Raw genomic sequence first — 12,144 nt, forward strand, 5'->3', positions numbered from 1 at the left:
GAATTATTTGTTTGAACTTTGTTTGAACTTTACATACGTATTGTAAAGAGATTTGCCGGCCTTTACTTGGCAAGATCTCTACTAATAAATATAGATAAGAGAGTGCCTGTAGTTTCATTCAGCTTTTAATTAGCGAAGGAAATTTCACCAGCCGAGGAGCATACGGCTATTTGCTCTGCTCAACTAAATGCGCGCACTCATTTATATACAATAATATCAACCGTTCCGTCTAACGGCAAACGGTAAGAACACCGGCTAACAAGGTGAATGCATAGGACCGCTAGCGCGTTGGTATGACAACAATCTAAGTGACAATAAGTGATGGTGTTATGACGGTATATCAGATATAACAATAGCATAACGAGTGAAACAACGATGTAATAAACGGACAACACATACAAAAAATAAGACAACAACGATAAGTGATAGCATAACGATTAAAACAACAATACAATAGAAAGGACAATAAATAAGAAATGCAGTGTCATGGCCCGGCGTCCACCAAAGTATTATTTCCATTTTATTAATTTTTTTTTCAGTACAAACCAAAACAGGTTAATTATACAAGCCTTAAACATACTTATATAAACCTTCAATATACTTATATAGGCCTTAAACATAAATTATAATACAAAATATAGCACTGAAGCAACTTACGGACAAATTCACCTTACGAACAATCGTTCGGAACGTAACGCGTTCGTAGGTTGGGAACCGTCTGTATTGCTGTTTGGGAACCAGTGGAGAGGGCGAATGTTAGCAATATCCCAACTATAGATATAAGCTGCCTAAAACAGAGTTTGAACAGTTAGACTGAGAACGAGAACAGAGAAGGATACAAAGTTAGACTAACTTTGTATCCTTCTCTCCAGCTCAATCTATACGCTGTCCGTTGCTGTATCATGTGAATTTGCTTGTCTTTTAATTGAAAACTTATTTTATTTAGTATTCATTATTTATTTAATGTTTTACAAATAATTTCATTTTTTTCTGCATAGTTTTGCACAACGTATTTGCTTTAAAGCCATAAGAATTTTCCTGATGTGCTCATCGTCAAGTTTTAGACTTTTGAGCAAATTAAACGAAATACAATCCATTGTCATAAAACATCTGCTCTAACTCATTACAGTTTGACGTACAAAACAAATAGCAGAAATAGTAACTTCGCCAAAGTTGCCTGTTATAGTCTATCCATTAGCAACAGGCCGAAGTAAGAAATTGTATTGTACAAAATGTCACAATCCAAAATTTTTTTAGCCAACTTGCTCAGGAAGATTTCTACAAAGAAGGCGCGTGTATGAGGTTCACCTTGATGGATTACAACTTTGTGGTCAAGAATGATTTTGGTGGAGAAGCGTACTTTCCGCTTTCCCAAGTACCCGGAGGACCTGGCCATGAAGACACTCATAACCACAAAAAAGTCATTGAACTAGTTTTTATGAAACCACATGCGCCATCTGGTGAGTTGAATAGATATCGTAAGATGGTACGTATATAGAATAACAAAGCAAGAGACAAAATAATAGTCTATCATAGAATTTTTAATATTCTGTTGCATGCCGCTTTAAGAACTAGACTTCATTTGCTGCTAGATGAATTGAAGTTATCGTCTCCTGAATGACATCGTTATTCAATCACTGATAATGGTCTCTTAGCAATATCGTAACTGTGAACCAGACTTGAAATTGCTATTAATTTTATAAACTGCATACTTGCTGGTTTAGAGTAATAAACACAATGTACATATGCAGAAAATCGACACTTGCTTGCTCTCAAGAACCGAGTGAGTGACCCAATTGCCCAGGAGTTTGTCAACAACAGAGAAGACTTGGCAGAACAAGCAAAGAGCAAAATAGAGGCGTTTGATGCCATGACAGCATCGCACTGATCTGAAAACAGTATATTTAATATCTGAAGCTACCAGCTGGTACGCCGTGACATGCATAGCAAATTATGTATGACCATTTTGGTAGCTTTTTTTGATTTAGTCTACTTCTTAAAAGTGATGTGATGCAAGTGGACAATCCAAACATCCATTAGATTTCTTTACTCATTTTACAACCGTTAAATCTTGTCATGTTACAGCGACTAAAGAGTCCCAGTGTTGTCTATACTTATAATTTATCTATTGTTAAATGTGTATTTTTGTGAATAAATTTCAAGTTCCTATGCACTACGAAAGCTCAATTTGTTCAACAGCGTGTAATTTACTAAATGCAGTAGATAAATAAATAGAGGTTTAGCGATGACTGTTTATTTGTAGGTCAAAATTATTAAGGGATAGACAACTTCAAGTCAGAGTATTGTACTCCTGGAATAACAGGTATTTAATAATTCCATATTTCTATAAGCTAGTCATCACTAGCCAACTATTATCTTATAAATTGTATATTAATAAACTATTAATATACAGTAATAATAATAATGAATAATATATAGTAATATATATTATATATAGTAATATCATAATTAATATATATATATATTATTATATATATACTATATATAATATATTAATATAATAATATATAGTAATATATATTTTATTAATATATTATATATATACTATATATAATATATTAATATTATAAACTATATATTAATCTTATAAACTCATATACATCTTATAAACTGCTAATGAATCCTACTCTGAGATCTCAAGCTGCCATATTGATAAACTATGCTGGTCCGCTTACAATGCATGTTTACTTGACATTCATGTCGGCAGCATAACTTTCTAATCAGCAGTGATGTCATAATAGCTAAGTGACACGAGAAAAGATGCAAATTGCTAGTCCAGATCGAGACAACAATGGCGTACCAAACGCATGTAGATTATTCCCAAGCACAAGTGCTACAAACTGTAGGTCTACAGATTATTATACAACAAAACAACCTCGGCAAGCTGTTTCCTGTGAAGGCAAGGAAAGTATTTTGCTTAAGAACAAATAACTTGCAATACTTTGTTTTTAAGGCTAGTGTAATGTAATATGAAATCACAAATGAGTAAACATAATATTAGGCATTGGATCTGGTGGAAACACTGTATATATAAGATCACTCTTGTCCGAGGAATGATTGTTGTTTAGAAATATGATCATATTGACAATATCTTCCTCAACGTGATTTTGCTTAGAACTAATGTCTTCAGCCTTTCCCTCTTCATGCCATGTCACTGTTTTAAATGACGCTTTCATCCAGTTGAGTTTGATTTAGTGCATTTTATCCCAGCTTTACTTTGCGTGCAAGTAGCCTCATAGTTCTTCTATCTTTCACAGTATTTCCCATAGACCTATTAACTATACCTATTAGTATAGTTAATAGGTCTATGGTATTTCTACACTTCAGACATTGTTTTGCTCGCAAACACTTAGTAAAGAACTAGAAGTAAACTCGACATAGTTTGTAGATGACCAAAACTGGTCTTGAACTGTAGCAAAAAATCAATAATCATGAAATATTGTCTACAAAAGATACGTATCATCTCAAACTATCACTAGCGTCCAACCCATGGGTTCCCAACCTTTATCATTTAATTCTCACCTTTTGCCTTTTCATAAATTTGATTCCCCTTTTTCCTTTTCATAAATTTGATTCCCCCTTTCAACTCAAATGACTAAAAACCACCGACACAAATTATAATCCCATTTTATTGTATATATCTAAACATATAACAACATAATATAAATTTTTATACAGCACGCATACAACAAACAACAAAACATGACCTTCGGCATGCCGGTAATTTGCTTTATGACTAGCTTAACTTTGTTGTATGGAAATACTGCAAAAACAACATACCAATAAGGAATGCGCCAGACCACAGGATAAGCATATAATACATACAAGCAGCAAGATACTCAGAGACATCGAAAAATTCAATAATTAGAAAATGCCAAAAGTAAATTAGAAACTTAAAAATTGGAGGAATCCATCATAGAAAGTGCGTTCAACACCAGATGGATAACATGTCAAAGGGAAGTCGAAGCAATTAAACCTACCAACCACCATCACCAAGAAACCACCAGAGAAACATTAGAGACAAATCAAATGAATCACATACATATCTGCCAATCCTGTCAATCACGGCTTCGATACCAGGTGTAAGTCACGAGCTTCACCCTACATGTCAACATCACATGCACCAGCTGAAGACTTACGCAAACAAGATATCTTCATACGCCTGACATGAAGCATTGAACCTTAACACTCAACCTACATCCATAGGCTAACAACCATCACACATGTCAGACATCTATAAAAGAAAACAGCTCTAATGACTCAGCATGTCATTCACTATCTATCTCCAGCTCTCTCTTCCCGAGAACCTCCTTGGACCCTGTCCCCTCTGCCTGCTGAGGAGCCTCTCTCACCCCTACAAGCCTCATTCTTCTTATCAGCTGAGCCTCTTCTACGCCACTATCTCAACTGCTGACACTCTCTACCTATGGCCTCTCATGACTCTCGTTTGACTGTCAAAACTCACAGCTGTACAGGACTGATCAACAAGCATGGACAAACGTTCGAGTAATAGTATAACTTTCATTAGCTATTCTAATTGTTTGTCATTAATATTATTGTTTTAGAATTTTGTTAGTTGTGTATTTTAATTGGTGAACTTATAGAATAAAAAATTCACTTTTACTGGTAAATATCAGTATTGTTTACAACAGTTTAACACCTTCACTTGTACCCGAACCAGTAATAATTAAATTAGTTCCCACAAGCTAAGCAAAAGTGCACAAACGAAACATGGTCAAAACAGAATAATATGACAAGCAAATTCAACACTGATGTTGTGCGTAGATCAGATTAGTTATACATAACATAATTTTTCCACAATCACTCATAACAACTTACTATCCAAACAAAATCTGGATGAATGTGTTCACATATATCTGGGCTCTGACTAGTAGCTCATTATTAGCAACTAGTATTAAGATATTGATAAAACCAAAATGTTAAATGATGAAACCCAAACGGCACCAAAGGACATAAATTAAACATTTATCAAACCAGACACCTCTCTGTTCCCCACTTGCACGTTAAAAATTCTCCCTAAAGGGGAAATATTCCCTGGTCTCACCTAGGAACCAAACTCATGAAAACAACCCGGAAAAAGCGCTGAAAAATACGGAGTTGTCTATTCGTGTGAAAAGATAACTACTGTGATGTCTCGAATTATTGTTTACCGCGTAAATCGTGTCTTCACCGAAGCATTCTCGAGAGTTCGAAACAAGAGTTGCCTCGGCATTACTACTAATCGGTTAATGCACCTCACCGATCATTTGTATTGTACGTACTAAAACTATTACGAGTATCCGCATACCTGCCAACTCTCACGCATTGGGTGTGAGAATTTTGCCCCAATTTCATACACACTATCATTGATACGTCAATTGCCCCAAAAACCAAATCTCACACATTGCCCCACTCTTGGGTTGGCAGGTCTGAGTATCCGTCACACCTCCCTATGCGCTGACATGAATAGTTAATGCATCTTATAAGAATGATTGAGTTCAACCATTTTTCCCTTAGAAACGATGTTCTTATTCATCAAACTTATTCCCAAATGTTTGCCTGTGTTAATCACAAATGTGGATTACTACCATGATTGTTAGGAGACTAGTTACTATCATTGCTACTGTATACGGCTGCTTACAATATTATTGCTTCGCCAAAATATCTGCGGAGATTCAGCTACTAATAAAACTAATTATAAGTAAACGAGTAAGATTTACGCGGTCTTTACTATTACAAGCTCTTTTGTATTGTATGTCATCAGCAGTCATGTCAACTCTCACGCATTGGGCGTGAGAAATATGCGATTGCTCAATGTCCCACGCGTTTCACACAATTGCCCCGTTTACCCTAGCAAATCTGCTTTTTGCCCCAATCTTCATGTTGCTACATGGAGTTGCGTCATCTGTCGCTGTGTTGTTTTTATACGCTATAAAAATTTACCTCACTTATCAAATCCTCAAGTTTTCATTGCCCCTAAAATAGACTCTCACTCCTTTCCTCACTCCACGGTTGGCAGGCCTAGTCATCAGCAAGTGAACCCTCGAAAGCATGAGGTTTACAATAAACTTGTTCAGTTTTTTCCAACAACTTTCAACAAACTAATTATGTGCCTGAACTGGTGCTGTATTTAGCTGTATTATAGTGTATTTAACCAATGAAAAGTAAAGCACTAACAAGTACATATACATATACACTTTTAAATTGTATGTACAGAGCGATTATCCATCAAGTTTAAGAGAAAAGAGATGCAGCGCCTGAGTAGAGAAGGCAACGGAAGGTTCACTTTTAAATCTTTGTCATCAGTGGAGAAATCTTGGACTATATACTCAATCTCTACAAACAACAAACACAGCTAGAATGTCAGCAATCTAAGAAAGACTTACTAACGTATAAGAGTAGCGCTATAGAGACAAATTGATTGCACATCAGTTGTATTTCAACTTTTCAAAACAGCATCAGGCAAACGAAGCAACATAGCACTCATAGCCTTGAAGAACAAACCTGCTTCTACGGGCTGGTGACCTGCTTCTACTTCTTGAATAGCTCCTACGCCTGCTTCCACCACCGTAGCTTCTAAAGGAGTGAGAAAATGAGCAAAAATCAATAACTAGGGGTGAGTAACTTTCTCACACAGCAGTCATGAGTGTCTAGCTCATCAAGAGTTTCACAAATAATAGCAATACCGTGTCTTTGAAACTTGGGCAATTGATGACATCATCTACAAACCTGTTATACGGGATGTGTGATACATGCTATGTAGACAGTAGTGATTGCAGATGCAGAACTAGACACAAACAGTGCACGAGTGAGGCGTAAAATAAAGGAGCTTGGACAGGCTGAGAGACACTTGAAGAGCCCTGTGGGTACTGGAGGCCATTGGGCGAGCCCGTGGCAGGAGCAAGGAAGAAACCCAGCCTTTAACGTCTTTCCAGGGGAGTGGCTAGCTAGTTGAGGATGACATAATTTTCAAGATGGCAGCCATGTGATTTTATAGAGTTGCAACAATTTGAGCTGCAGACTCGGGACGCTGAAGAAGTTGCAATAACCTGAGTGTTAGCAACCTAAAAGCACCATAAGACCAATTTAAACACCAATTGGAGAATATTAAAAGGTCACCATGCCTCAACCACAACATTCCGAAATACCAAAACAAACTGCGAGAACTGTACCAAACAGTACTAACCAACAATTAAAGAGTTGTAGAAACCTCAGGCATCATGAATAAGCATTGATTGGAGAACAATCCTAAGGACATACCTGCCACCACTACTTCCATTTCGACAGTCTGCAGCGAAGTGGCCAGGCATGCCACAATTGTAACAGCTGCCGCCACCCCTTCCACCTCCACGGCCTCCTCCATAGCCACCACCTCCACCTCTATAGGAGTCGTACCTTGGAGGACCTCTACCATAACCACCTCGACCCCCTCGTCCTGACTTGCGACCTGTCGCCTGTTCTACCCTGATGCGCCCTCCAAACAAGTCTCTAAAATTTCAAATACAAACAACTGTCTATTCTTTTCAATCTTTAACACTTGTTGGAAAGTATACTTTATGTGCTCTACAGCACAATAAGATGATCACTGCGTAAAATAGCACAATCGATCTGTGCAGAACTAATAATAATGCAATGGTATATGAAGGTGCCAGTTGAGATCTAAAAGAAGACTTACTGTCCATCTAGCCCCTTGATCGCATCTTCAGCATCTCGTGAATCCTCAAATTCAACGAACCCAAATCCTGGAGGATTTCTGGCAACCCAAACTTTTTTTACCCTAAAAATATCAATTGAAGATGCAGCAGTATGTCACGCCCAATAATGCTCAGCATTCTCAAAAGCTTTCAACAATTTACTGTTTCAGTACAAACAAGTTACATCACTAAGCCATTTACAGTCAAATTGTATGCAGTCTGCTATCCCTTCAATTAAGAATGTTTGAGGCATTTGACATCATGATTTGCCATAATTAAAAGGAAAACTAGTTAACCATACTATTTATCTATGGGTACACACTTTACAACACTAACAAATAAAAACTTATAGACTTAGCTATATCACTAGCAACCTTTATGTACCAAAATTTTCACAAAAAAATTGTCTATATAAACCTGACCTCAATGCTGCAGACCTTTCTACGCTGTCTGAGATGCTTCAAACCATGGTATTGATTACGCTATTAGTCAGCAGGATGGCCGGGTAATGCTCTATAGGAGTTGTTTTATTGTTTCAAAATTCAAATAAATTGTTTTAATGTCTCAAAATAATACTTTGACTATTATACCCTGACCATTGACAGAGCAAGAATGGTGACAGCAGTTATAGGCACTGTTATTAGCTCAATATAATGTAATGATACATTAACTGAACGGCTACACAAGCAAAAAATTTTGCTCCACAATGGCAAGTTTCAAGTTGAAACAAACCATTATTTACAGAACCACCAACAGCACTTTGACCCTACAATTGATTTGATATAATTTTAATGACAGTAAAGCGTTTCATTAAATGTTGACATAAAACAAATGGCATAAAAATCACTCCTGGGTCATAGGATGAGAGCAGACTGAGCAGTGTTAGCGTTTACGTGGACAAAGGTTATCACGAGGGACAATTTTAGTTCGATATTGAAGATATTGCCTTAATCTTCCACATTAGTCAATGCCATAGCTGAAATTGAGAAGCAAAGGTAACTTACCTGTCACTCACGAGGAAACTTCGGCAATTTAAAACACTCAATCATAATAAGAAATGTTATAAGAATTGCTACAACTAAATTAGTAAAGACGTTGCTTACCTTCCATAGGTGCTAAATTCCTTTTCCAATTCACTTTCAGAAGTATCTCTACTAAGATCGCCAACAAACACCTTGCAGTCTACGTCTTCATCTCGGCGCCCACGGCCACGGTCGTCCGATCGATAATCAATGATGAGGCAGTATAATCTCGATTTCACAAACAATTCTACTCAGTTATCCCAGCACAAAAACCTGCAAAAAGCATACAGAAATAATTCATTACATACACCTATTACCTACAATAAATGAAGTACAATAATGACCAAATTATACGCCGAGTTAATAACTCATGAAGAAAGTTTACCTAATCACAATTGATCTTGAACAGACCCTAACTAACTTGCTAAAACATCATACGAATAGATAAATATCGTGAGAGCTAACTTCTGTCTTACCGTATCAAAAGAATTGTCGATGACACAAAACTGGCAGAGCAGGAACTATATTTCTTACAAAGTAGTAAACAAAATGGCGGGATAACCCTAGACTTATATTTGAGCTAAACGTCGAAATCGACAAGTACAAGTGTTCTATTAAGATTTCTTCGGAATCTAAGGCTAAACACTCAAAAGTGCGCTACCACGCACGTCGACCAGTAATAGTCCGAAACTTTAAAAAAGTTTGGACAGACTTTCGGACGCATATAAAAACCAGCAACTTTTTCTTTGATTGTCGATACTGCATGCAAGTGGAAACCCAAACATGTTTACGTACGTGTACATGTATTTGTTAATCAGGATGCTTTTTCCTAGGCAAACATCAACATCTATCCAAAGAAAGGAAGCTGATGATCTTTTTTGCTACAAACAGTACATGTACATTGATCAAAAATAGACAAGCATTATTATGTAGGTTGTGACTTTGTGGAAATATTACGTGGTCAGGCTATGCATTAGCGAGCCTTTAATTCACCACTGTTTGTCAAATGCCGGTCTCTGCCTTTTCTGAGAGTTAGCTTCTCATGGAATCTTGCAAAGCTATTGATAACATGTGTTCTGCACTTGTTTCTCAATTGTGAGCATTATTCTTTATGAATACCTTCTAATAATTAAATAATTAATTATTAGATAATGAGAAAATTGCTTCTTCTTCACGAAAATCACAGTCGCCCCAGGTGGGGCTTTAGAGTGATATGTCTACTGAGGCTTGTGTCTGTAATTTGATTGTCCTTTCTGTTCAGACCTGCCAAACCTGGAGTGGGAAAGGAGTGAGAGTCATACCTGCCAACTCTCACGCATTGGGCGTGAGACTCACGCAATCACCCCAAAGAAAAAATGAAAATGCGTGAGATTTTTGCCCCAATTTCCACACTTTTATATATACTATCATTGATACATCAATTGCCCCAAAACCAAATCACACGCATTGCCCCACTCTTGGGTTGGCAGGTCTGGTCAGAGTCTATTTTGGGGGCAATGAAAGTGCGAGGATTTGATAAGTGGGGTAAATTTGCATAGCTATAAAAACACCACAGCGAAAGATAATACCTACAACTCCATATGGAAACCACATGCCGTGGAGATTATTGATAGATGGGAATGCCACAAATAGGTTGATACATAGTTGTTTATTGGTAGTAAATATATGATTACTACTTAAAGATTGGGGCAAAAAAACAGGTCTGCTTGGTAAAGCGGGCAATTGCGTGACACGGTCTTGGGATGCGTGAGGCATGGGGCAATTGCGTGAGTCTCACGCCCAATGCGTGAGAGTTGGCAGGTATACGGTATGGGTTGGCAGGTATGTTTCTGTTATAAGGTTTGGGAGGTGTTAAAATAGTTTGTGCAGACTAGGTTACAGACACGGTGGAAGGGTTTGTGCCCGGTTTGTGTAAGTCATGTGCTCAATAATAACAACACTGTGAAAGGGTATGAGACTAATAGAATGAATGCATGCCCAAGACAGTCAATATTTACATACACGATGGTAAAAAAAGTTCAGGTTAGTGCTAATATGGGAAGTAATGGAGCCTGGTGCGAGTTGAGTAGTGATTGGAGGGTTGTAATGAAAATTTGTTAGGTGCTGCTATGTCATGAAAACTGATTTGGTCTTTAGTTTTAAGATGCTTTTATTAAGGTCCCAGCGATCAATATGGTATGTTTATGAGGTTGTCACCAAATATGCTCTCATGATACGTTTGCCGGTTGTGACGAGAATATATACACGTGTGATGAGGTTTTGGTAGCGAGGAGACGTACCTTTGAATGAACTAGTTTAAGCCAACCAATAAATTTTATATGTTTCTATTGACACTACAGTATGTGCTTAATGTTTAAGTGCTAACCTTTTAGCACATGTCTAGCACTAGAAATGTGCAAAGATAGTTTTTATGATACAGTACACTGATGTCTTTTACATAATTTTAATACATGTATGTTATCTTCTATCTATAGATATGTATTTCGCAATGTTGGTGTGTCATTCCAGCTATAGCTATTAAAGTCTTGGAATAAAGAACCAGTATCTTAGAAGATTTGATCTCAGACTCTCTGGATGACCAGTCCAACACCTTACTATTTCAGCCACACAAGCTTGATGAATTCATTAGGCGATATATGGGAGCAAATAGGCAACCGCCTTTGTGCATGACATAAAATGATGGCGTAGCGGTAGCTCTTATAAGTAAGCTTACTCAAATTGTCCATTGGCATTGTACCAGGCTAATAGCAAGGGGCATGCAATCCTCATTGTTTACAAGCTGATATTTAATACCCGGGCAGCACAGCTAGTTCGTATATGTTTCTAAAACTACTGTCTTGCAATAATACACATTAATTAAATCCTTTCTAATGTTACTAGTGAAATGTTGCTAACAGTCCACAGTACATAATTGTGCACCATTTTAAACTACTGTCACAACAACAACTATGGCAAGTTTGCTTTAATCCCACACAGAACAGGGAAAGCTGGGATATTTCTACACTGATAGCATTTGTAGCTTCAATCGGACATGATCGTAATGCTAATAGTGGATAGCATAGCCACAGTATTTGCACGTGCCTGCGATTGTCATTGCTGTGTAACTAGTGTTTGTAAGACAGGCATGCTCTCATCAGTTCTGGTTTACACTTGCAGCAATGAGGTCATGTAACATCTATATACTCTGTTGCTAAAATATCGGTATGTAGGAAGAAGACAACTACATATTGATATAGGCCACCGTTAGATGTCAGTTGTAGTGCCCATAGAGGTATGTATATCTAATTGTTCGCTTAAAATTTTAGCAGCTTTGTTCATATCATTATTATTATTCTAGTTTGACTGTGGCACAACTTCATCAATAATCTACATAATTTCTCAACATCAAACAACCGTTTGTGTGGTTT

General features: G+C 37.2%; 2 protein-coding genes across 2 annotated transcripts in view; one reads left to right on the forward strand and one right to left on the reverse strand.

Moving 5' to 3' along the window:
* Nucleotides 1–2,161, forward strand: part of LOC137394225 (BAI1-associated protein 3-like) — a 72,749-nt gene extending 70,588 nt beyond the window's left edge. Inside the window, exons 28-29 of the mRNA XM_068080946.1 lie at nucleotides 1,258–1,460; nucleotides 1,752–2,161. Coding sequence (XP_067937047.1) covers nucleotides 1,258–1,460; nucleotides 1,752–1,888 — 340 coding nt within the window. The 3' untranslated portion in view covers nucleotides 1,889–2,161. The remainder of the gene's footprint in view (nucleotides 1–1,257; nucleotides 1,461–1,751) is intronic.
* A 3,974-nt stretch (nucleotides 2,162–6,135) lies between these two features.
* Nucleotides 6,136–11,469, reverse strand: LOC137394226 (probable splicing factor, arginine/serine-rich 6). The gene is made up of 6 exons (XM_068080948.1): nucleotides 11,451–11,469; nucleotides 8,819–8,984; nucleotides 7,697–7,798; nucleotides 7,282–7,509; nucleotides 6,526–6,597; nucleotides 6,136–6,357 (listed from the first exon to the last, which is right to left on the reverse strand). Exons 1-6 carry the CDS (start codon nucleotides 11,467–11,469, stop codon nucleotides 6,351–6,353), a joined length of 594 nt encoding a protein of 197 aa, XP_067937049.1. The 3' UTR covers nucleotides 6,136–6,350.
* Between the last annotated feature and the right edge of the window lie 675 nt (nucleotides 11,470–12,144).

The sequence above is a fragment of the Watersipora subatra genome, chromosome 4, assembly GCF_963576615.1.
Source record: "Watersipora subatra chromosome 4, tzWatSuba1.1, whole genome shotgun sequence".
NCBI lineage: Eukaryota > Metazoa > Bryozoa > Gymnolaemata > Cheilostomatida > Watersiporidae > Watersipora > Watersipora subatra.

Excerpts from the sequence above, each read along its gene's own strand:
- LOC137394226 (XM_068080948.1), bottom strand. Across the intron at positions 7,799-8,818 it reads GAATTTAGCACCTATGGAAG|GGTAAAAAAAGTTTGGGTTG; the intron begins GTAAGCAACGTC and ends TGATATTTTTAG. Across the intron at positions 6,598-7,281 it reads AATGGAAGTAGTGGTGGCAG|AAGCTACGGTGGTGGAAGCA; the intron begins GTATGTCCTTAG and ends TCACTCCTTTAG.